This window comes from Apteryx rowi, unplaced genomic scaffold (genome assembly GCF_003343035.1).
Source record: "Apteryx rowi isolate R43461 unplaced genomic scaffold, aptRow1 scaffold_0, whole genome shotgun sequence".
In the NCBI taxonomy this organism is placed as follows: Eukaryota; Metazoa; Chordata; class Aves; order Apterygiformes; family Apterygidae; genus Apteryx; species Apteryx rowi.
The window spans coordinates 705294-733050 of record NW_020447195.1 but is presented as its reverse complement, the minus strand read 5'-3'; the positions used below and the strand labels follow the sequence as shown (position 1 = coordinate 733050).

The following is a 27757-nucleotide window of genomic DNA, read 5'->3' as shown; positions in this document are numbered from 1 at the left end:
TTTGACCATTTCATTTGCAGCAAATGCCTACATGGAGAGGAATTGCTGAGTATGAAGAAAACCTGTGTTCATCCTGAAGACATCAGTGGTCAAACAGTTCACAGTTAGAGCAAAACAGCTTTGGGGAAAATGGGTAAAAGGAAGTAGAAGTGTGGATTTTTTCTTTTTCTCTCCCTTACCACCATCTTGTAATTGAAAATATAAATTGTATTTGCTAATCCCATCTGAATCAGTAATCTGCACACATAAGAGACTGCAGCATAGCACAGATACCTTTCAATAGAAACAAGACTAATTTGCCACCCATATTTTGACTTCAAGCACCAGATATGATGATTGATAGGGAAAAACAACCACTAGTAAATGAGATGAAAGGACATCTCAAGGACTACAAGAACCAGGTCAGAGTTCAAATCGACTGTGTATGTGTTTAGATTTTAACTTGTTGTATTTGGTGATCAGATCCAGCTTACTGTGCCCAAGAGTCATTCTCTTCTCAGCCCCATACACACTGTTCTTTTCCATCAGCATTTCCTCACTGAGTTTATCACAGCAAGGAATTGCAGCTTTCTTCTCTCGTTTTAGCTGGTTGTATGGAGGTATGAGGTCCAATTTCCCTTGTCCAGGACTCTGTCTTTTTTCCATCCCATAAAAATTGTTGTCATTGTCTGATGTTGGTTCCCTGCAGGTAACAGTGGGCCCTTTCTGGTTCTCACTTGTGCCGTTGCTATTGGCACCCTCCGAAAGGGACTGCAAATTCTGCTCCTGTCTCAGCAGGGAGTAGAGATTTGGTCTGTGCTGCATGGCTGGGGTGGATTTATTTGGAAGACTGTGAGAGGAGTGTGGTGGTTCCCCTTGTTGCTTAGAGCAAGTAGGCTTCAGAGACGTGTCTTCCTTGCCCCTTTTACTAGCATAATCAGGGCTCAAATCTTGCTTTTCCTGCTGTACTTTGCAGGTGGAGATTTTCAGAAAGGGAGACATTTTTATGGTTCTGATGCTTACATTTGAGAGGCTGCTTGAGGGGCTTGAGGTTTCAGCATCATTCACCTGGTCAGCTTTTAAAAGGGATTCAACATCCTTTGAGGTATTCTGAGAAGAGGGCCATGTTCCAGGATCTGGCACGCAAAAGTTAGTCACTGCTTTGGATTCGGCATACAAGTACCGGAATTGCTTGTCAAAGTCTTCAACAATTTGACCACGGAAGTGGGTCACCAGGCTGGTGTGGACTTGGCTGCAAAGCCAGGTGAAACTGCAAGAAAAGAAGAAAAAGTGCATATAACACTTGTTAACAGAGTGATGTGATACTTAATATTGATTTTAGCATTTGAATGATTTCTTACCTCTCAATTATGTCATTAAATTAACATTTTCTCTGAAGTATATGTCTGAGATTACTTTTGGAGATGGATGTACTCATTACATAATTTTAAAAAACAACCCCTAAATGATCGTTTAATTGTAGATCAGAGACTGGCATTTTTCAGCTCAGTGGTTTAATGAATTGTATGAAAATATGAACAAGAAATCTCCTGTACATTGACTGTAAGAGTGTAGAAACCAATAAAACATTAACAGCAGGTTTTCCTTAGCCTTATGAAGGGTGTAAAACAGCAATTAGTCCCTGGCCAAAAGCACAGCACCGTGTTTCAGTCCTTCCTTTTCTTCTATCAAGAAGACATGCCTATACTTCTTTTCCGGTGGCACCTGCTTTTGATGCGTGGCAAGTCCAGTCCCTGCTGTCACAGTAAAATGTCTTGGGATCCCTTTCAGTAGCTTGTTATGCTCCACCTTAAAAACGAATTAGGTTTTGTCCCAGCTGCTCCTGCTGGAAGGATATTACCATCATCTATTGTTCTCAGGGAGAAGAACTTTCACTAATTGCCAGCTGCGTTTTTTCCTCATCTGTGTAATCCCACTTGTTCTTTGTGCCAGAACTGTAACTTAAATAGCTCCCCCCCTGTATATCTACAGATAGTAACCACATTTCTCCTCCTAGTCTTCATTTTCCTAGATTAAACAGGAAAACTCCTCTCATACAGTAGGCTCCCCAGCCTCCTGGTCATCCCAGTCATTGGCTTTTTCTTTTATTCTTGCTATAGTCAAACCAGACTAACAGAATAATTGTGTTAATAAATAAAATAGAACCTTTGCGGGTGGAAGCATCTCATTAGGGCTGCATTATCAGCTGCTAAAGCAAGATACTGACAGAGGCAAAAATATGATGAAATCACAGAAGCTACAGGAGAGCAGTCATAATGGGAAACTCCAAATATTCTCAAGTAAATAGGGTAAATGTCATTTCAGGACATGTTGCTGACACTATGTTTTGGGACCCATTGATGTTTACTTCACAAAACAGCTGTTCGTGAACTTGCTGTAGGAAAAGCAGCTCTTGGCTTGCTCCTGGGCAGTATGCATTTATTATGGTTCATGATGTTATTTTGAAGAAAATAGTATACTTACACTCTGCACCCATCCTGCCCCCAAGAGCAACAAAAAATGAAAAAATCAATACTGTTCTGCTTAATGTCAAGATAGGGAAATTAAGTAAGAATGAAGAAGAAGTAAAAGACTGAAAAAGCCTTTGTGGGTGGCATGAAGACTATTCAAAAACACCATATTGCAGGCTCAAAGCAAATGCATATAGCTGAAAGGAAGGATATAAGAAAAAACAGAAAATAGTTGGGATGGCTAAACGACAGCAGAAGAGAAGCTATTAAAATCAGAAAACCCATCCTTGCAAAAGATTGGGGCACACTTTGCAAAAAGCATAAGAAACAATAATCAGCTCCCTGGGGCTAACACATACTCCATATGTAACAGGAGTGCTCAGAGACTTCCTCTGCATCAGTGTTTACTATACAGGAGCTTGGGAACTTGCCGTGAACCTACCTTCATACAGAACATGAGAGAGGATCAGTCTCAGATTGAAATCTCTGTAGAAGAGATTAGAAAACAAATCAACAAAACAGAGAGTAAGAACTTGGCAGGACCAGGAAGCACCAAATGAATTCAAGAAAGAAATAGGTCAACTACTAACCATGACGTGTAATTTCACACTTGAAAGTGCCTTGGTTAGCAGAAGACTGGAAGGTTACTAATATGATATAATTTTTTTAATGTTTCAGATCATTAAGACTCAAATGAACTGTATAAATTAGTAGAAACTCTTCTAAAGAATACAATTAGTGGGCATATCGGTAAATATGATATAATAGGAAAGGTGGCTTTTTCAGAGGAAAGTCATCTCTCACAAAGCTGTACAAGTTATCTGAAGGAAATCCAAGTGCCCAGAGAAAGGAGATTTCATGTAGCCTGTATCTACATTGCCAAAGGCATCTATCCCAGAGGAACAGCCTGGCTCCCATGACAAATGGAATGGTGGTGTTGCCATCCACCTTGCTTAAAACTATTCCCTTTCTACACAAGAGTGCTGTGCCTGCACACCGTAGTGCAGATCCCTGACTCAGTGCCTACCCACAGCCTTTCGCACCCCTCTGTAGCATGGCACAGCTGGCACACTATCCACATGTCTGCACCACCTGCAATCCTGCTGGCGGGCTCCGTGAGAGGGCTGCGCCTTTACATATATGGGCAGTCTCTGTTCAGCAGCCTGCAAGAATATCATGCCTACCATTGCTGCCAGCATTGCTGCTGCTGGTCCTGATACTTCTTCAGCCACTACATTTTCTGCCAAATAGCCTGTGATGCCCTCTCCAGTCCATTTGTTGGCCTGCAAAGCTCTCCAGAAGCATGCTCTCCAGGCAAGCCACCGTTCATCAGAGGCATCATGCTAAGGCAGGTGGGACAGTAGCTCCAAGAGCTTTGGATAAGCCATCAGCCCAGTGCTGGAAACAGCTCAGGTCAATCACAATGGGTGGGGCAGCTGCCTCAGCTGCTGCTGTCATCAGTCTTCCCAGAGTGGAGAGGAGATCCTGGACCTGGAAAACCAGTACCAACTGGTGGCCCTAGGCAGTGCTTCCCATTTGGGATGAGTGGCAGTGCATACAGAGTTATGACACATATGTAAAACCTTTGCAGCTCTCTGAAGGAAGCTAGCACCTACCAGCCAGCATCAGCACAAGGTCTTCTGAGGGCCCCTGTTGATGGGGAAGCTGAATATCATCACCATCTGGAGTATCACCAGCTCTGACCTTTATCAGTCATGGGGGAACAAGTTTGGAAGTAGCATGGTTACAGCATGTATCTGTGAGGCCATCACAAGACTGTCCACTTGTTAGCTCTGCATCACAGACATACCACCTGCAGAGGGGCCATGACAGGAATTCCTCTCACCCTGGGGTGTTTCCCCACATTTCAGTGATTACAGCAGCTGCAGAGGATACCACCCAAAACCCTACAGCACCACTGAGGATAATTTATGGCCACTGCAATGGGCATAATAGCATCTCTGAGAGCTTCTTTTTATACCCTCACACCAGGCACTCACCTTCCAGCCATGAGTTTCAATGTGTGGAGTCTAATACTTGGTGTTGCGGCAGCTGCCGCCTGCGTGCTCTGACTGTGGGCTGAGGGGCTGGTTCAGAATGGCCACAGGATGCACACACATACAGCTTTGCTCACGCAAACTCCCCAGGGCCACGGCACACTCAATGGGTTGACCAGCCTCTCCTCCTTTGGAGGAGGCTTGCATCCCTCATGCTGTGAGCATCATCGCATGAGCTGTGAGAGGACACTGACCAGCCATGTGGAGGATCATGCCTGCCAGTCCTCACTCGCCCAGCCTGGCACCACTGTAGCTACGCAAGAGGCCACATCTGCCCTCCTACTTCAGACTGGCTCTCGCGTGGTCTAGCAAGAACATCACAATAGCTGCCCATCAAGGCCTCTGCCTCACTTTCAGCAGCAGGCAAACAGGAGGTCTTGCTTATGCCTTCCTTCCCTCCCTGGACCCAGTCACTTCCAGCTTCTGTCTCTGCCTCCTCCCAGCACCCTCTGACCTGGGTACTGCCTCCCCACAGCAAAGTGTGAGACACACACAACTTTTCCCTCCCATCCACATGAACTGTCCTTTCCTTTGTAAGGGAAGCATCCTCAGAGCCATGAATACACTGCCCTGACCTTATAACTGTCCCCACCACAGAAGACTCTTATGGCTCTTCCCCCAGTCCAAGCGTTATTTTACCCCAATTTCCCATGCCAATCCAATAGGGACCTGCCCACTCCAGGTCACTGTAGGCCCTGGAAGGAAGCATCCAAGCTCCCCAAGGTATATGGTCTGACAGCTCTGGACTTGTGTCAAGGCACAGCTCTCCTCATAGCCATAACACGGGTTTCCATGGTAGGACGATGTGGCCATGCCAGCCATTGCTATACCCATTACTGCAGCTGCATCCTAGCCCTGTGCCATCTGATGCTTGTTCTTAGGCCTCCAGTGGGTCATGGGACAGCAAGAACTGAGCTCTTATGTCTTGGTATGAAACAGGAACACCAGGGACATCATAGGCCTTGGCAATACCTGACAAGACACAGTACACAGCCCTGTTGCCCAAACCCGTCCTTCTAGAGACAACTGCATAGCCTGCAACAGTGGTGAGGAGGCCTTGGCCAGATGCCTGTCCCAACAGAAGTGCTTGGACAGGAAGAGCAGTGACAGAGGGGGGGAAAAGCCGATCATACAAAACAATGAAGGTCTTTTCCTCCATGAGTGGCATGGAGGAAATAGCTAGGGAATGCTCATTCTCGATCTCTTCTGGTATAAAGATGAGGCATTAAATGAAATTAACTGGTGACAAATTCAATACAGACAAGCAGAGATACTTCCCTGCACAACACAACACACAGGCAAGCTGTGAAACTCCTCACTGCAGGGCACTGTGGATGCTAGGAGTTCACATGTGTTCAAAAAGCAGTAGGACTTTCCTGCCATTAATTTTTCCATAACGGACTATTGCTTATGGAGGTACCATCTCCAGCTCTGGATCACCCTGAGGCACAAATTGGTGGAATCTGGGAAAGTATCTCTGTAGGACAGAGACCATCTCCTTCCCTAACTTGCTCTCAGACACTCCTGAGCAGTAATCTTCCAGGAACACTTGCAGCGCTGATTTCGGCCAGCAGATGGAGCTGAAACATCATCTCCGAGGAGGTTGGAAACGTGGTCCGAGAAACACCACAGTCTGGCTGTTCTGCCAAAATATTCCCATGGCCCGATGCTCCAGCTTGTGTTGAGCACAAGTGACGAGAACACCGTGCAGTATTTCAGAGGAAGTGTCAATCTCAAGAGCACTTTTGACAACAGTTCTTCCCTCTGTCCCCATGGAAACCTGTGATACAGTCTAAGGCTACAGTTCCTCCCATAGCTGTACTGTGCAGGTGACCTGCAGTTAGTCACACTTAACTTCTCTCAAGCCTCAGCTGCTTCCAGCTGATGAGACCCCAGTGTACAACAGAAGTTGTTTTACTTTTTTTCAGTAATTTCTATTTTTCAGTTTTATCACTTTTCTGTCACTTTGGCTCTCAAGGACATTCTTTCTTTTTTTTCTTTTTTTTTTAGTGTCTGCTACACTAGTAAATACCTTCACATCATTCACTCTGTTACCTTAAAATAGCACCTGAAGAAACATACCATTTCTTCTGGTGCCCAGAATGATACTAAATAACTAGATGTGATTATATTTAGTGTTTTAGATTATTCCTTTGTCTGGATTTTTCAGTTAACCCTGTTTTCTCATTTTCATAGTTAAAAGGAAAAATAATGGTAAAGAAGGAAAACAAAGGGAAATATTTAGCCAAAAAGACAGAAAAGTTGAGGAGTCTAAACTAATTGACCTGCAGCTGTTTAGGATAAATCACTGAGCTTGGTTCGCAGATTTAGAAAATCTTCCAAAAATATGCCTGATTCATACAAATGGGCAGTAATACATCCAAATGACTTCACCTTGCCAAGAGTATTTTGGAGAATAAAAAGGGCTTTACAAATATATCAAGGAAAATGTCTACATAGAGAACAACAGCATCAACATGGGGGGCTCAATATGAAAATGTCAATAAGTACACTTCTCTTGCTGCATGTATGTAATACTGCCTATAGGGCTCATAGGTGAGAAAATCTGGGGACTAGAGAAATAGCTAGAGATTTCAGGCATGATTTGAGCATGTGTTTGAAGAGAAAAGAGTCTTTTCTTACAGTTGAAGAATTAAAAGGCACTTACTGAATACCTGAATAGTGAAGAACTGAGTAGGAAAATCATCTCCTGCAAGAGAGGCTGTAGAGAGACTAGATATCTGGGTTCACTGTCAGCACAGAAGGATGTATTGAAACTCTAGACGGATTTAGCATCTTGGCTCTGATGCTATCCAATATTTTCACTGGCAACCTAAAGGATGGAAGAGTGCGTGCTTATTAAACTGGCAAATCATATCAAATGGAGAGGGATTGCACAGTCTAAAATTTTGACTGAATTTGAAAAATTTTCTGAAAAAATCAGATGTCATTCAGTTGGGAAATATTCAAGGTAAATGTGTTTAGGCAGGCATGATCAGGTGCGCAAATACAGGGTGGAGAATGACCAGGTGGCAGCTCTGCAGAAGATCAGGGGTTAGAGTATGTCTTAAGGAAAACAGTCTGCAGCACAGAGTATGTCTGCAGTGTCACAGTGCTGGGAAACAAGCAATCATCCCAGGGATGTATGAACTGCATTATGGTCTATGAGATCTGTGTAATCCTTTCACTCGACCGCAGCTCAGATGGAGCACGATGTCAGTTTAGGGCAACACATGCTAAGGAAGAGTTTGACCAAGTGGAGACTTCACAAGAAAGCAAAGAAAATTATTAGAGACTTAGGGGGTATCCTCTGAGGAAAAGGGGATGTTGAGTCTGGAAAAGACATGACCGAGGGTCAGCATGGTTTCCATCCCCAAGACATAAAAACCATGCCATAGGGAAGATGCTAAATTGTGTCATGCCCATGGCAGACAGGATGCAGATACAGTCCTGGGTGATTCAATGCTCAGGCAGGATGCCAGCAAAGAGTGAAGGGTGAGCTGCTTGCTGGGATGAAGGATTGCAGAGACGTTTGGATCTAATCTGGGGAGCACTACAGAGAAGACACTGGTCAATGTCTATATAGGTCCCATTAACTCCAAGAGAGATAAGATAGGTCTTGGGGGTAAAATAAAAGCACCTAAGTAGAAGGTTAAAAAAGACCAGGATCTTCCTGGTAGCCTTAATGAAATGATCCCTGTACCATGCTTAGAATGGGACAGAGAAGTAAGAAAGAGCATTTCAGTACATGGTTAAGGAAACTGTGTTAGGGAAAGGATGGTAGATTCACTAGGAACTGGAAAACTATAGGGATATAATCTACAGGAAAAAGCTGGATTCCATCTTAATCTAAATGAAAACTGGCTGCTGCACATTATAATGCAAAAGATATAGGGTGGTTTAAATTAGAGTCTGGAGGAAAGCTGTCATGTGTAGAACACCATACAGTTTGAGATGGCTCACTCTACCTTAGGGATAAAAACATAAAAACTGTATTCTGACATAAGGACAGGAAGGAAATCAATAAAACTTGAGTAATAAATTAGAAACAATGAAAAGCATCCAAACAAATAGAGTTGCATTTAGAAAGGCTCAGTTGTGAGCAACCGGATCAGATGCAAATATTTACATGCATCTGTACAAATCTTCTGAGCTAAAAAAGTAAATAGATGTTATGAAATATCTGTGCTGAAATGATGACCTTGACACAGGAGGCATCTCAGAAACTTACTGGGCAGAAGAAAATCAAGGAACAGTATAACTGCACAGGTACAAATTATACAGACAGGACAAATAGGGGTTGTGTTGTTGGAGCAGTGGCACAACACATTAAAGAAAAATAAGTCAGATAGATAACAAATGATATATCATAAAATGAAATATGTTCCCTGTGGATTGAAACTCCACTCCCCAATAGGGAAAATATAGTATTAGGACTATACTGTGAACTTTCTGAACAGAGTACTGATTTGAAATATGACATGCAAAGGAAGAGCTGAGAGGCTATGAAGGCAGAAGGCGGAGAAATAAAGGGAGATTCAGTTATATCCCTGTAGAATAGGGGCCTTGACTAGGAGAGCTGCAGCAACTACATTTGAGACATTATAAATGACTGCTTTTTTGAGAAACTAACCAGAAAACCAACAAAAGGAGAAATACTATTACCAGTTCAGAAAGATTCTTTGTAAAGGCCACTCAGCAAAAATCACCATGATGTACTCATATCAAATATTCTTTAAGAAGCAAAATAATCCACAACAGTAATATTTAATTTAAATAAGAAAGTGAGGAATGGTATTTAAAAAAAAAATTGAAAAGAGTAGCCAAAAAGGTTAAATGCTTGAGGCAGCATGAAGATTGTTTAAAGATGCTATATTAGAGGCTCAGAGCACATGTACCTATCAAAATAAAGACATTTAAAAGCATCCAAAAAGTCACTATAGTTAAAAGGTACCATAAAGGAAAATATTAAAGTAAACAGCCTTCAAAAAGTGGAAGTCAGCAATTTTCCAATTATTAACCAGTGAATAACCTATCATTTAAAATTGGACATAGTAGCAGAGGAATGAAAAGTAGTAACTGTGAACCCTTTTAAAGAGCTCCTGGAAAACTACAAACCAGCCAGTCTTATTTCCATACTGAACAAACTGGTAGAAGCAAATAGAGAGTAAAATGATTAGATGCATAAATAACTATAATCATAATGTTGAATACTCAGCATATTTTTGTGGAAGGAAGCCATGCCTCAAAAGACTGTTGCAGTTCTTTGAAGGAGACAGCAAACACAAAGATACATATGATCTGTTTGATGTCGGATACTTGGATTTTCAAACAGATTTTGACAAGGTCATTCACCAAGGGCTCTTAAAGAAGTGATTGTGAAGTATAAAGGAAGGTCTTCCCAAAGAATAATAATTTATTAAAGTTGGGAGACAAATGCTAGTAATAGTTTTAATTTACCCACTGTAATCCCACAAGTTTTACGTTGGGATCTTTGCAGTTCAACATATTCAGAAAAGACCTGGAAAATGGTAGAAACAGTCAATGTCAGAGATCATACATGACAAAATTATCTTGGGTTGTCTAAAGAATACTGGTTAATAAGAAGTTGCAAGAAGATCTTATGGTATAGGGTGAATGAGAGACAAAACAACAGGCAAAATTCAATGTCAATAAATGCAAACTGATGCAAAAACCCTAATTGTCTCTGAAACAACGATGAACTCTCAGATCACATTAAGAGGTCAGGGTCACCCTGGATAGTTCAACAAAAGAATCATTTCAATGTTTATCACTAGTCAAAAAAGCAGACAGACTAGGAGCTGCCAGAATGTGGGCAGAGAACAAGATAGAAGTCATCATTTTACCATTATGCTGAAGTATAGTGGGTGGGGTATCATTGACCACTTCATGCAGTTCTGGTCAACACCTCTCACAAAAGATAGAGATAATGATTAAAGGTCTGGAAGTTCTCCTGTATGGGAAATGACTGAACAGCCCAGGATACTTCAGCTGGAGAAGAGTTGATTCATATGAGGGATTATAAAGAAAGCAGGTGAAATCATGGGTGCAGTCAAGAAAGTAAGTAGGCAACAGTAATTTACTCTTCCCAGGTTATGGGAATTTGGGAACATCAAATATAATTATCCAGCAATAGGCTTAGTGTAAATACAGTGGATCACTTCTTCACACAAAGCATAGATTAAACTGCATAACACATTGCCAGAGGGTATTGTGGAGGCCAAAAACAGAACAACCAGAAAACAATTAAACAGGTGGAAGAAAAGTCTTTTAAGGGAAACCGAGCATAAAGAAGCACATACAACATACAGCCTCAGAGGTCCTGAAACCTCTGATCCTTGTGCATAAGATTGCTGAACTGTAAAACCTGCTACTGGATAAGAACAATGCTTTGTTCTTACACTCTGTCCTGTATCATCCCAGGATACTGGATAAATGATCTTTAGCTTTGCTCAGTAACTATTCTCATCCTTTCAATCTAGCTTTCCCACCTTCAGGGAGAGTAATCTAATTATTTGCTGTACTGCATATACTAGCGGGCTACGGTATACCTAGTAGGACACTCCCCAGATTTCTCCTGTGGAAACTTTTCTGTCCACTATTGAGCAAAATTCCATAAAAACTGGTTCTTATAGTCCAGAACATAAGGTGCTTATTGGGAGGGCAAAGAACCAGATTTAAGGCCATTTTCATCTGATAATTATCTTCCAGAACTTGAGAAATTTCAGCAACACGCATCTAGAAAGAGAGCTCATGACAAGCCCGAATCACTGCTCCAAAACAGCAGAGGGAGGAACTGACCCAGAGAACCAAATCTCTGTTTCAGACAATACTCTGACACTGGGGTACAGGGAAATAAGAGTACCAGATGTTCCTCCAGCTGTGGAGTTCAGTCCAGCAGACACATGCTCAGTTTTAGCCATCCCAAAACTAGCGGTCTCAGTTATCTAATATCCCCTTCCAGTAAATGGAAATGGACAGATATTTCCAGGGGGTGATTCATTCACCCCCATTGTCCTTAGACACTTGTCTTAGGATGGACTAAATTGCCTCCAAAGACACTGCTCTCCATATTGATTATATAGAGACTCTACATAACCAGTTGAGGCCAGGCACTTCAGTTTTATACTGCCAGAGTTTGATCAGGTGAGACTTCCACACCCAGAGATGATGAAGCCAGAGCAGAGGAGAAGGTGCAGCTTGGAGCTGCAGCACAGGTTGAGACACTGGTGGTCTGAGGGTCTGGCAAGCTCTGGCTGGGAGATAGAAGAGAGAGAGAGAGAGGGAGACCTTGATTACAATCAAGGAGACCTGGTGGAAGGTGGAAAATCTATGATATACAGTATTGCCAGGCGACCAGCGTTACAGAAATAATGGAATAGTCTGTACTGTTAGGGGAGTCGCACTGAATGTGAAGGATAATATGATGTGCAACATGGAAATATTGTGGGACAGATCTACAGATCGAAATCCTAGACTCTAATAATACTAGACTCTAATAATACTGCGTCCAGTTCTGGGCTCCCCAGTACAAGAGGGATGTGGCACTACTGGAGCAAGTCCAGCGAAGGGCCACAAAGATGATTAGGGGACTGGAGCATCTCTCTTATGAGGAAAGGCTGAGAGAGCTGGGCCTGTTTAGCTTGGAGAAGAGAAGGCTGAGAGGAGATCTTATCAATGTGTACAAGTATCTGAAGGGAGGGTGTCGAGAGGATGGGGCCAGACTCTTTTCAGTGGTGCCGAGCGACGGGACGCGAGGCAATGGGCACAAACTGAAACACAGACACTTCCATCTTAACATGAGGAAAAACTTTTTCACTGTAAGGGTGACAGAGCACTGGAACAGGTTGCCCCGAGAGGTGGTGGAGTCTCCTTCTCTGGAGATATTCAAAATGCGCCTGGATGCAATCCTGTGCAATGTGCTCTAGGTGACCCTGCTTGAGCAGGGGGGTTGGACTAGATGATCTCCAGAGGTCCCTTCCAACCTCAGTGATTCTGTGATTCTGTGAAAAATATAGTACAAGGACTGTACTCCTGAGCCTCTGATCAGAACAATGATGGTGATCAGACAACATTAAGTGAGATTAGAGAAGCTGCAAAATTAGGACAGATAGTAATAGTGGAAGATTTCATCCACTCTTATACAGACTAACTTAATGCTTCACTAGGATGAGTTGTGGAGAGAAAATTTTTGGAAGCAATAAATGATTACTTCCCAGAATAAGAAGTCTAAATTGTTTGACATACAAGAAAAGATGCTATTCAGGATGTGGTCTGGAATGATGCACAAGACTTAGTTCAAGAGGTAGAAATGGAAGAGCCACTTCGTAATAATGCTCACCACACAATTAGTTTTAACTCTGTAGCGGGAGAGAGTGATCTAAATAAATACAGCACATGGATATTCAAGAAAGGGAATTATGTAAAAATGAAGCAATTAGTCAAAAAACACCTAAAAGGAGCAGTCCAAAAACCCAGGATGATTACAAGCAGCATAGAGGTTGTTCAAAATGCTGTACTGCCAGTCAAGGAATTGGTAGGCCCAATGCAGAAAAGGTGAGGGAAAGGGGATATGATGAAGGTTTGCAAAGTCATGCAGGCAGTGATTTAGAACAGGTATTAACAATCTGCAGCACTAGAACTAGGGACACTCAATGAAACAAGTAGAAAACTGGTTTAGAACAGACAATGAGTTTGGGCAAATTCATGAACAATAGATCCAAAACAGATACTAAAGGGAATAGCTAGGGATGTACTCTCTAACATCCCTAATGCAATGGTTGTGCATGCTATCAGACAACAAGGGAATGGACAGCAGATAGTAGCCAGGTTCGCTGCTCTCCCTAAATAGCATCTCCTATTGCCACTGCTGGAGACAGAACCTAGACTAGGTGGAAAATCTTCTGACCTGGTAGGGCATATTTTACACTTTAAAGAAATGAAGTGATACTCATAGACAGATGGGTCCAGGAAGTGTTAGTGTTGGTAGGCAGTTAATGATATCCAAAAGTTAAGCAGCAAGATAAAAGCAAGAAGATGGGTGGAAGGTAAATCACCAAAATGAAAATGACATATATAAGGGTAAAATGAAGAGGGAGAGCAGGGAGAAAAAGAACAAGAGCTACATTATTCTGTGGGTTTTAACAAGTATTTTGACAATGAATATTTTCATGGTGTCACCAGTCTTTGTTGAAGTAATTGCTGATTTTTCTCACCTGTATGTACCAGCAAGAACTTGGTCACAATCGATCAGGGTAAACTTCTCCAGAACCCGGCCTGCAAATTTCTTGCCTGCTTTGCTGTAGTATGTGTCTCCACTCAGACATCTTATGCGCATGTTCTGAAACCAAAGAAGGGAGAGTTGGTAAGAGTTTATGCATTGAACTGAACTGGAATATTCCCTTAGGTATCAATGATGGATTATCTCAAGCTGGAGGTCTACTTCTGAAAGTAGGATGCAGCAAGGCATAAAGTATTTTCTGGCTTTTGCATACCGAAATATTTTGTCACAATGTTGCTTCTGTAAGATAAAAATACCAGGAAATATTAACAAGTTGCACTTAGGTGCAAATGTTGCTTTGAAAAAAATTTGGAGAATCCTAATGTTGTAGATCATTTCTAAATTACATAAGTTATATAATAAGGCTCTCAGTATCTGTCAGGAGCATTTCATAAGATGAGGCATTATTTGCACCTCGGTTGGAGCAAGCAGAAGAGGAGAACAGAGTCACTGGATACAGTTATTGGACTGGTCTATATGATGCAGTGCTAAACAAAACATCTAGTATGTAAATAAATGTACCTAAGGCTTCATCTACACTGACATGCTAGATCATCCCATATTGCACCTTGAGGCCAGTTCCTGGTCACCTGCACTGCTTAGCACCAGCCCATCAAAAGATGAAAACCAGCAGCAGTGTGCTGTGACAGTCAGGATGGTCTGCAAGCACGCAGCTGGTACTGCTTCATCCCTCTGCAGATAGGGTGCCCGTCAGTGGCCAGTGCATGCTTGGGCAGGCCTTCCCTCTGCCACACAGAAGATTTCAGTCTGGCCAGCCACAGCATTTTTCAACAACCAATGCCAGGATGCAGGCAAAAGACAAACTTGAGTAGCAGTGATTTGTCTACAAGTGCTCTCCTCCTCCCCCTCCTCTCAAGGAGGATGAACACGTGTGGGCTCACAGGGCCATCCATATTCAGCCAGGGACTGGCTCACCCAGTCTCTGGCCTCACGTGGGGTGCACAGTACAGAAGTTGTGTCTCAGGGGTGAGGAGCAGGAGGTGGTCACCCTGCTGCAGGCAGAGCTCAACTCCACTCTGGCCAGTCTTCCTCTTCTGTCACAGTCCTTGCAGGTGGTAGGTGAACTTCTTGGAAACAGCTCATCTGCTGGGGAGCTCATTGCAGCAGGGCAGGAAAGGCTTGACTTTTACATCACTCTGAGGAAGTCCCCCTGCCTGTGCAATGAGCACCATTGCTTGTAAGGCTTCACAGAAGCAGCAAATCTCATCCAGTCCATCAAACCCAACAGTCTATCTCTAGCAGTGGTCAGTGGCAGCTAGGGAAGAGTAGGAACAGGGATTTATGATGTTGCCTCCTAATATTATTTCAGCCTCTATTTTCTGCTCAAGGGACTTCCTGAGCCTCTTGTGGTTTGTCTCAGTACTTGTCCAATCTTCTCTTCAGCTCATGTAAACTTTTAGCAGGGACAGAGCTGAAGTTTCACAACCTTTGCACTGCTATCCTCACTCATTACCTTCTTGCATCCCAGAACATGTCATTTGTCACCTAGGGGAAGGGAGAAACTTTTCCCCTTGAGGACAGTCACCCATTGAAACAGGTTACTCAGAGAGGTTGTGCAGTCTCCATCCATGGACATTTACAAGACTACACCAGATAATGGCCTGAATAACTTTGTCTGCTCTCATAGCTGACACTGCTTTGAGCAGAAGGTGTGACTTGATGATTTCCTGAGGTCCGTTCCAATTTGAATTTTCCTATGATCCTATGAATAGCCACAACAGGTTGCTGAAAAAGAGCAAGATAGACTGGATTCTTGGAGAGCTGTTCCATTAATCCCATTGCTGATCAACACAGGATTTTTTTCTTGCAATGCTGAGGTTTTAGTAATACTAGTTCTCACTGGGATGAGCTTTCTATCCCCCCAGGGAAGTTAAAACCACTCCAAGTAAGGGATATTCCATAGATTTGTCTCTGCAGTATTTCTTCACTCCCTCTATCCTTCCAACAATTTGGTCAGTTTCTGCTACCTTGCTCATTTTTTCCATCCTCTTCTTCCTCTTGTCAATCCAGGCCCCAAACTTTCCAAACAAGATGAGAATCCTGAAGTCTTGCAGGAAAGCCAGACTGCCATGTATCAGTCTCACTTGACTTGGACAGTAGTCTTAGATCCATTAGATGGCTAACTGAAAAATCCAACAGTTGAGTCTTTAGCTCTGACCACTGCCAATGCTTGAAGCACTGCTGCAGGATTTGCTTGTAAAATGTTCTTAGAAGTAAGATGCTGCAGGGTGACTTGCTCCGAATTTCCCAATAAACCCCAAATTGTCACCAATTATCCAAATGGAGATTTACCATCATATCGGTTCTCAACTGAAAGCCAGGAGTAATATATGTATACTCATTCCATTTAGATGTGAATATCAAGCACATATGTTAATGTTGCTTGACACGCATCAGCCTAAAAGGCACTTCGCACTGAAACCTGTGGATGAGTCACTGAATGGGGGAGGGAAGTGTTAATTAGTTACTCAAACACAAGAGATGACATCAGGTTTAACGAAGAGACGTAGACATCTCCATGGATGTAAACCAATGGTAATTTTCATTAAAAACAATGACCAGGCTCTTGGATAAGAAGCAAATAAAAACTTGGAGCGATGAGATTTATCTGGATCCATCAGTTGACTTCACTGATGCAGTTTTTTATGAAAGCAAACATGCTCCAGCCTGAAATGGTTTTCTCTAACAGTAGTGCCATCTGAAAAGGCAGGATGAAATAGGTCTGGCTTGTGAGAAACAAGAAAGGACAGAACACCACCAACATGGGAGAAGAAAGCCTCTCTAAATTAAACTTTGTGTAAACAGGTTAAGAGTGAGGAAAAATTAAGACATTTGTAACTGCATCTATTTTGAATGCTGTAAAACATTATTTTTGCCTGTTTCCATAGTCTGTTTTTTAATTAAGAATAGTTTTGAGAAAACTGAATAACCTCCAAGCATCCCCGACCAAGAAGAGGGGAAATCTATGAACTGGGTGGCTGGAAAGTATCAACCCCATGACTCCAGCGAATCCTATTCACCCAGAGAAGGAGCACAAGCAGGAGTACTGGCCTCACAGGACTGACAAATGACATCAAAAGACATCTTCCATTGGTAGGTGGTAACCAGAAGGCTATATGGTGGTCAGCAAGATACTGGGGTGCTCAGGCCTGGGAGTTCCCAAGGGAGCTTATCACATTGACACTATTAGTTTTTATCATTTGCCTGCTCTGGGCACCACGTGTCATTGCTAATGGGCACCTCACTGAGTGGGGAACCAGGCTCTTCATAAATCCCTCACAAATCCAGGTCACAGTCTGAATCACAAGCCTAAAAGCAGATCCTACAATGATACTTTTAACACTTGGTTTCACACTGAGGTTGTGCACCAGGGCCAGGAGGAAATGGTAGATTTTGCATCAGGACTTCACAAGACACTCCCTGCTTCCCTTCCCCACACAGTTATCACACTACAGCAGCTCTGGTCAGAATCTAAAGTTAAGCTGAGGGATCTGAACTAAGAGCAGTTTAAGTCCTGCAATTCAGTGTCCTAGGGGCAGGGACAGAGAGGGGACAAGGAAAGGAGATGATACAGGTCCATGTGAGCAGAAGTTTCCCGGTCTACCTTTGTCTATCTATCCGCACCAGCCCAGCAAAGTTTTTCAGTAAGGTTTTATCTTATTTGCCTTGACCTCACACTTCTAGGGTGTAAAACTGGAATGAGAATCACAAAACACCAAGACACAGGACTAGAAGGGCTCTTCTTCTCCCTCCCCTGTGTTTAGAGACAGAGCTTGACTTCCTAGACCAAACAGCCATGCTCTCTTAGCCTGGGACAGTGGGACAAGGTGGGGCAAGTGGTCCTAGGGACCAGGCAGAGGGGAGCAGCATTTTTTTTTTTTTTAACCAATTCCAAGACTTAGTTATCACATCCAAAGTGTGACTGAAAACTTACTGGGAAGTTGTCTTGAGTGAGAGCCATTTTATTGCACATTTCCACAAAATGCTTCAAGTATTCTTCATCCAGGATCAGGTACACAGGAACATGCCGTCTGCTTGAGGCCTCCAGCAGGTCACACAGTATTTCCATGTCTGTAAACAGATCCATCACAATTGCTATCACCTAGCCAGGAGAAAAGGGGTAGGGGGGTGGATGGGAAAAGAGACTGTTGAAATCACATAACCAAGTGGATTGTGCTACAAACTGTGAATTAAGTCTTCAAACCTCCAGAGTTTCAGGGCAAGTACAGCCAAGAGTGGTGATTGCACCTGGACCATTGTGTTTAATAGTCCTTACCCCACCATGGTAGATAATATCACTCTTAATAACTATGAAGATATTCCCGTCTCATCAATCTGTCATTCACAGAAAGAAACAGCAGAAAGGGTAATGCATGTGCACAGACTCTCAAAATCATTGGTGCAACAAGGATGTATTACCTTAAGCAATTATACGAAATACAAACAGGAAAGCCTGAGACTGACCAAAATCATGATTCAATTGGTATAAGAGTGACTCCATGGATGACTGGCATATTAATATAAAGGAGTATCATTTCTTCAGGAAGGACACACTGTCAGGTAAGGGAGGAGTTATCTCAATCTAGTAGGTACCTGTCCTTGTTCTAATATCTCACCCTAGGGGGAACTACATTTAATCATCGAATAACACAGGCAGAAAGGGACCTCTGGAGGTCATCTGGTTCCCCCATATCCACCTGCTCAAAGCAGGGCCAATGTCACAGTTATATCCAACTTCAAAGTTATACCAGGCTGCTTAGTGCCTTCTCCAGTTGATTTTGAATATATCCAAGAATGGAGATTTCCACAGCCTCTCTGGGTCCCTGTTCTAGTGTCTGACCACCCTCATCGTGAAAAACAATTTCTTAATATGTAATTAGTATTTCTCTGGTTCCAACTTGTGTCCGTTGCCCCTAATCCACTTGCTCTGCACCTCTGAGAAGATTCTAGCTACATCTCCTCTATAAACTCCCATTAGGTGTCTGAAAACAGCAATGAGATCTCCCCTTCTCCAGCCTGAATGAAGAGGTCTCTCAGCCTCTTCTTATCATATGCTCCATATGAGAGCCTGTGACAGTCTCAGTGGTGTTCACTGGAGTCACTCCAGTATGTCAGTGTCTATATCGTACTGGGGAGCCCAAAATGGGCCCAGCATTGCTGATGGGGTCTCACCGGTGCTGAATGGAGGGGAAGGATCCGTTCCCTTTTCCTGCTGGCTGCACTCTTGCCAGCACAGCCCAGGATGTGGACAACCTTCCTTTACACAAGAGCACATGACTGACTCTGCCTAACTTGTCCATCAGGACCCCAGGGCCCCTTCCACAAAGCTGCTTTCTAGGCGGTTGCCCCCAGCATGTCCTGCTGCATGGGGTTATTCCCTCCCAGGGGCAGGGCTGTGCATTTGTCTTTGCTGAAATTATTGACTGTTCACAATTTGGTATTGCCAAAACTTGCTCAGGTTGTACTCCATCCCATCATGCAAGTCATTAATAAAAATGTTAAATAGTATTGGCATGAGTATTGACCCCTGGGGGACACCACTACTCGAACTTTGAACCTCTGATCATCACACTTTTTAATCCAGTGATCTAGTCAGTTTTTACATCCACCTTGTAGTCTACCTATCCAAACTGTATCTTACCAATCTGACTATAAGATGACTATGGGAGATCATGTCAAAGTCCTTGCTAAAGTCAAGGTAAACAATGTCCAGTGCTCTCCCCTCATTCACGCAGCCAGTCATCTCATCACAAAGGCACTCAGGTTGGACAGGCACAATTTGCTATTCATAATTCCATGCTGGCTTTCACAGTCATCTTTTTATTCTTCATGTGCCTGGATATAGCTTACTGAGGTGAGCCTGACTGGCCTGTAGCTCCTCAGTCTCTCCTTCTTGCCCTTCTTGAAGGTGGGTGTGATATTTGCCTTTTTCAGTTATAAGTAACACCCCTCCCTCCTCCCCAATTGCCATGACCTTTCAAAGATAATAGAAGCAGCTTTGCAATGACATCAGCCAGCTGAAAGAAACTGCCTCATAAATAATTTGTGAGGCCTGGCTAACCATCCTGCTCAGCTTTCCTGCCTGTTCCTTCCTTCTCCAGGATGCTCCTCCACCCCCAATGCTAACAGTGGTGGCCAACAGATCACAGCTGTCACTGCGTAAATAAATAAAGTGGAAGAGAACATAGCCATCATTATACTGGGGATTGCCCATACATCAGCGGACCAGAAAGATCAAATGGATAAAATCTATTATGGGCAATGGGCTGAGTTATCCAGAGCTCAGGCTTTTGTGGCAAGGAGGAATCTTTAACTGTCCAGTCATCTTTTGGCAAAGAAACATAGCAGGACAGAGATGCCTATCAAACCCTTGGAATGCAGTAGTGACAGCTTTTCATATGAAAGATGAAGAAATAACTAATGGGAGAACTCTTCTCGACTTGACTCTGTCCATAAAAAGGTAGATATTCTAAAGCGTCTTGGTGAGAGCAACCATGAAGAGATAGTTAACAATCCTAAGGGTATGAAGAAAAAATAATACTAAAATTAAAAAAATGTATTTAAAGAGCTGTCTCAATAAACTGAAGAACTGCAAGATAAGGTCTCCAAGGGAGGAGGTTTAAAATGAAGAAGTTAAAGAGAACTAGCAATTCTTTAAAGAATGAGAATGAAGGCGACAATGGCAATCCAACCTATTGTGGAAGAGAGTTTGAATGGAAGGTAAGAGACCATCTTGGCTAAACGACCTCTCCAAAAACTAGAAAGAAAAATACAGGAAACAGAAAGTAGGTCATGAGAAGTATCTAGTACTAGTAAGTTGTCTCAGAACAAGAAAATTTAAAGTACAAAATGACCTGCAACCAGGACAATAGATCAAAGGAGATCAGCCATAAACAGAATAAGATGTGACTGGAGAAGCTGCTCCACTCTTCCACATAGAGTGACACTGCCAGAAAACAACAGCAAGAAGGCTGTTATTTTGATCAGAAAGTGACAGCTGTGATCTGTTGGCCACCACTGTTAGTATTGGGAGTGGAGGAGCATCCTGGAGAAGGAAGGAACAGGCAGGAAAGCTGAGCAGGATGGTTAGCCAGGCCTCACAAACTTCACTCAAGGGTGCTCACAGAGTGGTCGGGTAACCTAGACCTCAAACCATTAACAGTTAATATTGAGATCTCAGTGAAGATGGTAACATGCTGGGAGACTGAAAAAGGTAAAGTAACCAAGGAATTACAGACAGGCCAGCTTCATTTCAAAAGCTGAAAAAATACTGGAACTACTAATCAGGTATGTTAGTCCCAGTCCTTACGATGTCTTAGCAGTAAATAAGATAATTGTTTGGTACTTGTAAGTTGTTTGTATAACTTTGCTTTCAAGTTTCTGCACCTAGTAGAGGATGCCCCAATAAAGATGACCCAACATTTCAGGGAAGCTCCAATGGCCCTATTTGCTCTCAATGTACATGCCCTGCACTACACCTGGTGTGCAAAACCCATGACAGAGCTTGTCCCTGCTGCCCATAATGCATCCTGCGAGGAGGTGGGAAATCTGTTTCTGAAAACCTTTTCTGCCTGTGTTAGAGCATGGCCATGAATACAAATCTCTGTGGTCTGAGGTACGTGTGGAGCAGACTCTGTGGGGTGAGCTTTCTTCTGCCACTTCTGCTCAGCTGCTCCTCTTTGAATAAAAATTTAAATGCTGATGATGGCTGTGAGACTGACTCTTATGTGTGCAGTGGTTCAAACTTTAAACTAGGCACTGGCTGAATCAGGTTCATGGGTCTGACCTGGAATAGTGGCAGGAAAGAGGAGCTCAGAGTATCACTGAACCGGGGATGTGGGGACAGGCTCACATCTCTGCTCCCGATCCACAGGTTGGCCCCAATGGCCTGGCAAACGGGGTAGCTCTCCTGCTCTACACTTTGCTGTGGGCAGAGCAGGGGGCTGTGCCTGCCTCAGTGTGCTCTCTTGGCTCATCCTTTGCTTAGCACACTGTCTCCTCTCAGCCCTGTGCTTCAGCTCTGCCTGTATGCACAGACTGCCGGGAGACCCTCTGCACCTGGGCCATGGCAGCAGAGGGCAGGAATGCCCAAAGGTTCCCCTCTGAGATGCCTGTTCCCTTGTGGATTTAGCCCTTTGCAGATGGGCAAGATTTCTTGGCTCCATCTGGATTGTCCCCGAAGACCATCCCTGTGAGGTCCACAAGGCAGTCTCTGCTACATGATCTCCCAGATTCAGTCCATCTGAATGCCCACAAAGACCCAGCAGTGTCCCCAGCCCCCAGCCCTTGAGGCAGGACATCCTGGCAGGCCTAGGACTCGTCTTCCCTCCCTGGCATTCATGCAAGGGCCTGGATGTTCTCTCCTTTTTGCAGGAGACCCCCTTAGCCCACCACAGCAAGGTTTGGGGGAGCACCTTCCTAGAGGTCAGGGCACTCACAGGTATCCAAGCAGGAGGCTAGGCAGCTGTGAGAAAGCAATATACTTCTCCTCCTCAGCAAGAACTAAAAAACATTCCTACTGTCCAGGCCAAAATCACCTCTCCTCCACCCTCTGACCCCAGTCCTGGGAAACACAGGCCTCAGAGCTTGACTCCCAACAGCCGGGGCCCTTGCCAGTGTTGTCTTCCCAGAAGCCATATGAGGCTCCAGCAAACCATCATCCCCTCCTGAAATCCCAGCATCCAGCATGAACAGCAGAGTCAGCTCCTGGGAGGAGGGCTCTGAAAGCAGCAAGAGAAACATATTTGGCTTCCCAAATTAACTCTGCTGCTGGGCCATAGACATTAGGTACTGCTGAGACCCACAGAAAGAGCAGGACTTCACTACGTCTTTCTATATTGGCCTTCAGCCAAAGACCAAGGGCTGTAAGACCAGGCAATTTAACCAAGTGACTTTTATGGGCTACCCATCTTCTAATGTGGAAGCACCAAGAAAAAACAATAGCCCTTGTACAGGGCCCCAGGCAAGTCCCTCTCAGCCACACTTGCCTCACAATATCCTGGCTCATCCGAGGTTTAGTCCTGGGGCAGGCCTGGCCCTAGAGACAATCTAAACTTGACTTGAAAAGTCAATACGATAAAGGAGTTCAAGAGAGAATGAGGCTCCTTCAGCCCCAGACTCTCTGGGCTCAGCTGCGCCATGCATGCCAGGTGTGCACAAAAGGAACACGTCAGTGGGCTTGTCTCCACCGGTGCTTACAGGCTTTGACAGTGCTTGGGGCTGTTGTTTGTCCAAAAAAGGCACAGCTGGTTCCTGGTGCTCGCTGTGGAAGGGATGAGGCCAGGCAGGCACTAGCATGGCTGCGTAGGACAGTCCAGGTGACAGAGTCACCTGTGGTGCCCCGCGCCCCAGGCTGTGATGCAGCTCGCTGCCAGGCAGATCTGCATCTCCTGGCAACCTCATGGTAGCTTTCTGGCACCCAGGCAGCAGGACTCTGGCTTGTGCAAGATGGGTGGAGCCCCGTGCGATAGTCAGACTCATGTTTTCCAAAGCGGGTCTTTGCTTACCATTGGGAGGTGGAACAAGCTCTGGCTCTGTTCACGGCCTCTTCACGTGTGATCCTTCCACAAGGAGGGATTTGGGTAGGGTTGCTCCTGGTGGTGCTGGCAAGCACCCACAGCTGCTGCTGGGGCAAGGAAGCGGGAAGGCTGGCAGCCATGCTTGAACTGCAGTTTGCAACAAAGGGCATCGTGGTGGGGTGAGAGGGCAGAACGTGCCCTGCCATGGCCTCATGCGCTGGAGGAGCAGGCACCCTTGCCAGGACACTCCTACAGGCTGGGGGCTGCTCATACTAAGCCTGTGTGCTGCAGGACAACCAGAAGGGCCAGTCAAATCAACATGTCCTCTTGGTAAACAAAGCAGGCAGCTCTTACAGTAGCCCCAGCTGGACACAAAGCCAAGAGACCCTGGAAGTCTTCCCCTTGAAAGCTCCTAAGAAGGCAGTATTGTCACAAAAGCAAGGTCTAAAATCCCAAAGATAATTCTGAACAGATCTATACAGCACTAGAAGTAACTAAATACCATTTCCAGCTCAGGCTCCTGACAACTCATCTCATGTTTAAAAAGCCTTAGGCATTTAAGTCAATCTGGCCTTATAAACCTGAGCAAAGTACATCCAATGCTTTCAGCCCCTTGGCCTCAGTGGTGGGAGCCGCATGGCTGGGGCTAGCTCAGAGCCTCCCTGTTCATCACCCTGTGCTCGTCATGCTCATCACGGCCTCCAAGCCCGCAGCCAGTCTTGGCAGCCAGGACACCACAAAGACACAGCTGCCCCACAGGCTCTAAAAAATTCACACCTTGCCATTGTAGGGTTAAATCATGACATTTCTGAATCCACTTCTGGAAACTCACAATTCAGCAATTACTGCAGTCATCACTTTGGGAATTACAGCACTTACCAGCATCCAGTTGGGGTTGCCATCTGTCTGGTTTCTAACCAGCACAGCTGGTTTTACTGGTATTTGCCAATAGCAGTGTGGTTTTGGTCATTACCGTAGTGTTGCCATTTGAAGCAATACGTTGCTTCCCTGGGGACCATCAAAGACCCTTCTACCATTGCATGTAAATGCAGACATGCAGCCAGTGTCAGAGTTGCACAAAAGGGGGGAAAAAGTAGTATGAACAGTTCAAAATAGCTTGGAGCTCATCCAACACAAGTAAATTGTAATAATATTAACAAATTAAGGCTAAGGTGTGGCTGTGCTGCATCTTCTTACGTCTGCAAAAACAAAAGCTCAAATCTGAAAATATATCTTCAAAGACAGCTGGTTAAATACAGTAAAGTAGAAAGACAAACCACACCAGCAAAAGGTACCAATAAAACAAATGCCCATTTTGATGATTTGTCAGTACAAACACGCTGTTGCAAAATACGTCAGCTTATGTTGTTCAGTATGACTGTACAAAAGAAAACAGCAAACAACATTTCAGGATGCACACCTTCCTGACTACAGGACCCAGGAGAAGCATTCTGGGATCTCAATACCTTTCCCAGATCCCACTGGCAGGCTATCCCCCTTTTATTTTAGCTGTAAGCACCTAAGAGAACACATAGGAGGAATGCAGGGAGAATTTAAAGTCTAGTGCAGAAAGCATCTGAGCCATTGCACTGCAAAAACTGCAGTTCAAAAGTGAAAAGCAAGTGGTTCTCTGTCGGGTTGCTACTGCCACTTCAGACAAAAGATGTTTTTAGCTCTGGTTCTCTTTTGACATTAAAAACTGTACAAGTAATATTCTTTTGGATGTTCTGACAAGCAAAATGACTCAGTGAACTAATTAAAGATGTGTAACTGGGGCTGTGACTGAGCTGGAACTGCTGTCATACATAGAGTTAATCATGGGAAGCATTAGCTAGATCTGCTAAACCAGAAGTCAGTAAAACACCAGTAATGAACCAATAAGATTGTTTAAAGCTCATTATTGCATTTTACACAACACAGTCAAAAACGCTGCATGAAAATTTCCAGCTTGAACATAAAGGGTTGAAGATTCTCTGTGCTTTCCCAAGCCAAGCAAAAAAGGGTGAAAACACTCAAAATGTACAAGAAAGCACCTCTGTGAGTGCTTACTGCCTGGCAACCTCTCTGCAGCTATTGGCAAGTTTGTGTGAACTGAGAAAGCAATAAGATATTTTTCATGTGGTTTAAGAATCAGGGTGCAACAGGCTGATTAAAACATCATCAGAGATCCAGGACATGCACTAAGCGACAAGGGGACATTTCTTCAGGAATCATTTACTTTGTGTATTTGACCATGACTATGTCTTAATCCCTGTTTCTGAAAATGATGCAACAAGTGTCACAGGACTTTTCAGACTGTTTAGGATGTCATAAATCAGGTGCTTGCAAGGACAAACAAAGATTTTTGTGGCTTACTTCCTGAACAAAACTTCCCATATTTGCCTACAAAGGCACATTCAGGTATTAAGCAATAGCTGCTTACAACTGGGCAATAGCTTATGTTGCAAAATGGTCTTCTGTTGGTTAAAAAAAATAAAGATCCCCATTTACTTCATTGTCATGCCTGACCTTCAATGATATGTGGTTGTTCAATGATGTTATGAAGCTGCACAGCAATCTGAGCTGCTGCATGGCCCCAGTTTGATCTGCTGGCGACAGCCTAACTGTGTTTCTCAGAATTGCAGATGGTGATAGAAGATAATGCTTTTGTTTGATCTGCCTGGAAATGGCTTGTGTTCTTGACACAGCTGAAGTCCAGGTTTAACAATTCTTTAGTCCCTGCTTTCTGTGCTATGTAGTAATGGATTTAAGGAGTGACTGTCAAGTTAAATAAGAAACTAGTAGAGTGATAAGAGAAATTGCCTAGGAGCTGACTGATTAAAAGTAAACTTTGCACTAAAAGTTAACTCAATATCCCTATTCTATTGAAATAGCACAAAAGAAAATGAATGGGGAAAACATGAAAAGAACCATAAAGAGCAAAAAGGTAATAAAAACTGAAAATGTGTCTGAGATACAGCTGTCTGAGTTGCTGCTTAGTACATAGTATAATGGCAAAATAAAAAGAAACAAGAAGTAAGGAGCATAATTTAGTGAGCAAATACACATCAGGATTGTGCTTGATAGGCAAATATTGTCAGTCTTTATTGCATCTGAAACCTGGCAATCCACACCCAGCAGAAACTGCATGACAGGGCAAAAATGGGCTCATCTTATTCAAACTCAGAGAGTCACCGACATCAGGGCTAGAAGATACGGTGATGTAGTCTAACCTACTACAAACCATAGGCAGGGACTTGCAGTCCCACGTGTTCAAAGTTTATTCAGATCCTATGTTTTCCCATGGCAGCTCACCAGTGCAATCCTCTTGCCCTACTTAACATCACGTCCATGGGTCGAGATAAGCCCTGGCCTTGCAAGCTCCCTGGTGGAGGGCAGAATGGGTCTGATGGTGCACGCTTGGCAGCTTAGGACAGTTGAGCGTTAACGCTGCACACCCTGCCACTTGCTTTGGACCTTGGTACCATGCTCTGCATACGTGCAAATATAGATGCAGAGTGCCTTAAAGGGCACTGCCCACATGACATGAAATCCCAGGTGGAAAGAAGTTACAAGAACAGAAAGGAGCAGGAACAGTTACAGATCTGCTAGAAAAACAGCAATCACACCATGCCAGACATCTTAGACAGCAACAACAGTTTGGTACTGTCGTGGGAACAGCCACCAAGACGCAGGTGCTGTGGTACAAGAACCTGCTCAAGGGACGCAGCTCTGTACATACCGTCCGTGCCTGGCTGATCAGGGACCGAAGGAAATCCTTAATGCTGTTAGCCTTGTTTCTTTGGAAAACCACAGTGGCTTTAGTCTGGCCTGACATTGTGAAGAACGGCATCCCTGGCCACCCCAGCTCCAGCTCTGGGGGATGCACATCAGACATAAGTGGAAAGTAGGTGCCAGATGTTAGCTCAGAGTAGAGAGAAGACCTGTCTTCAGTGTCCATGTCAGCAGAGTTGGTCTCTTTTTCTTTCAAGGCACTGGGTTCTGGAAAGCTTTGGCTTCTCTGATGGTTCATATATTCCATGTCCAGGGTGGAAAGAAAAGGCAGCTCCCGTTCCTCAGCAATGGCACACAGGTAGCCACGTTCCCCCTGCTCAAGAAAGGCATCTATGGCGAGCCTAGCTGTTTCACTATGCTGGAGCACCAGTGGAGTGGTGGGCTCTCTCCACCATGGCTTCTTCAGCTGCTCTAGACGGCTCTTCAGTGGCCCAGACACTACTTGCTGGCCCCTGTAGCTGCGATGGAACTGGGGCCTTGCTTCTACTGCTAGGTAGTTGAACATTACCAGAGCTGTTGATGCTAAGAAGTGCCTCTCTAGCTGGATTAGTCCTCTGGCAGATTCCAGGTCTTTCCTGACCTTCTCTTACTCTCCTGAGCTGCCTCCCAACAGGTTCCTTCAGAATTCAACATGAG

At 44.1% G+C, this 27757-nt stretch overlaps 1 protein-coding gene across 1 annotated transcript; it reads right to left on the bottom strand.

The window, feature by feature from the left end:
* FAM83C (family with sequence similarity 83 member C) lies at nt 1-27757 on the bottom strand. The gene is made up of 4 exons (XM_026081623.1): nt 27069-27757; nt 17764-17931; nt 13744-13868; nt 1-1249 (listed from the first exon to the last, which is right to left on the bottom strand). The coding sequence occupies exons 1-4, from the start codon at nt 27624-27626 to the stop codon at nt 403-405; spliced, it is 1698 nt and encodes a 565-aa protein (XP_025937408.1). The 5' UTR covers nt 27627-27757; the 3' UTR covers nt 1-402.

Excerpts from the sequence above, each read along its gene's own strand:
- FAM83C (XM_026081623.1), bottom strand. The coding sequence starts at position 27,626 with ATGTTCAACTACCTAGCAGTAGAAGCAAGGCCCCAGTTCCATCGCAGC. Across the intron at positions 13,869-17,763 it reads TCACTCAAGACAACTTCCCA|AACATGCGCATAAGATGTCT; the intron begins GTAAGTTTTCAG and ends CTTTGGTTTCAG. Across the intron at positions 1,250-13,743 it reads GTTCTTGCTGGTACATACAG|TTTCACCTGGCTTTGCAGCC; the intron begins GTGAGAAAAATC and ends CTTTTCTTGCAG.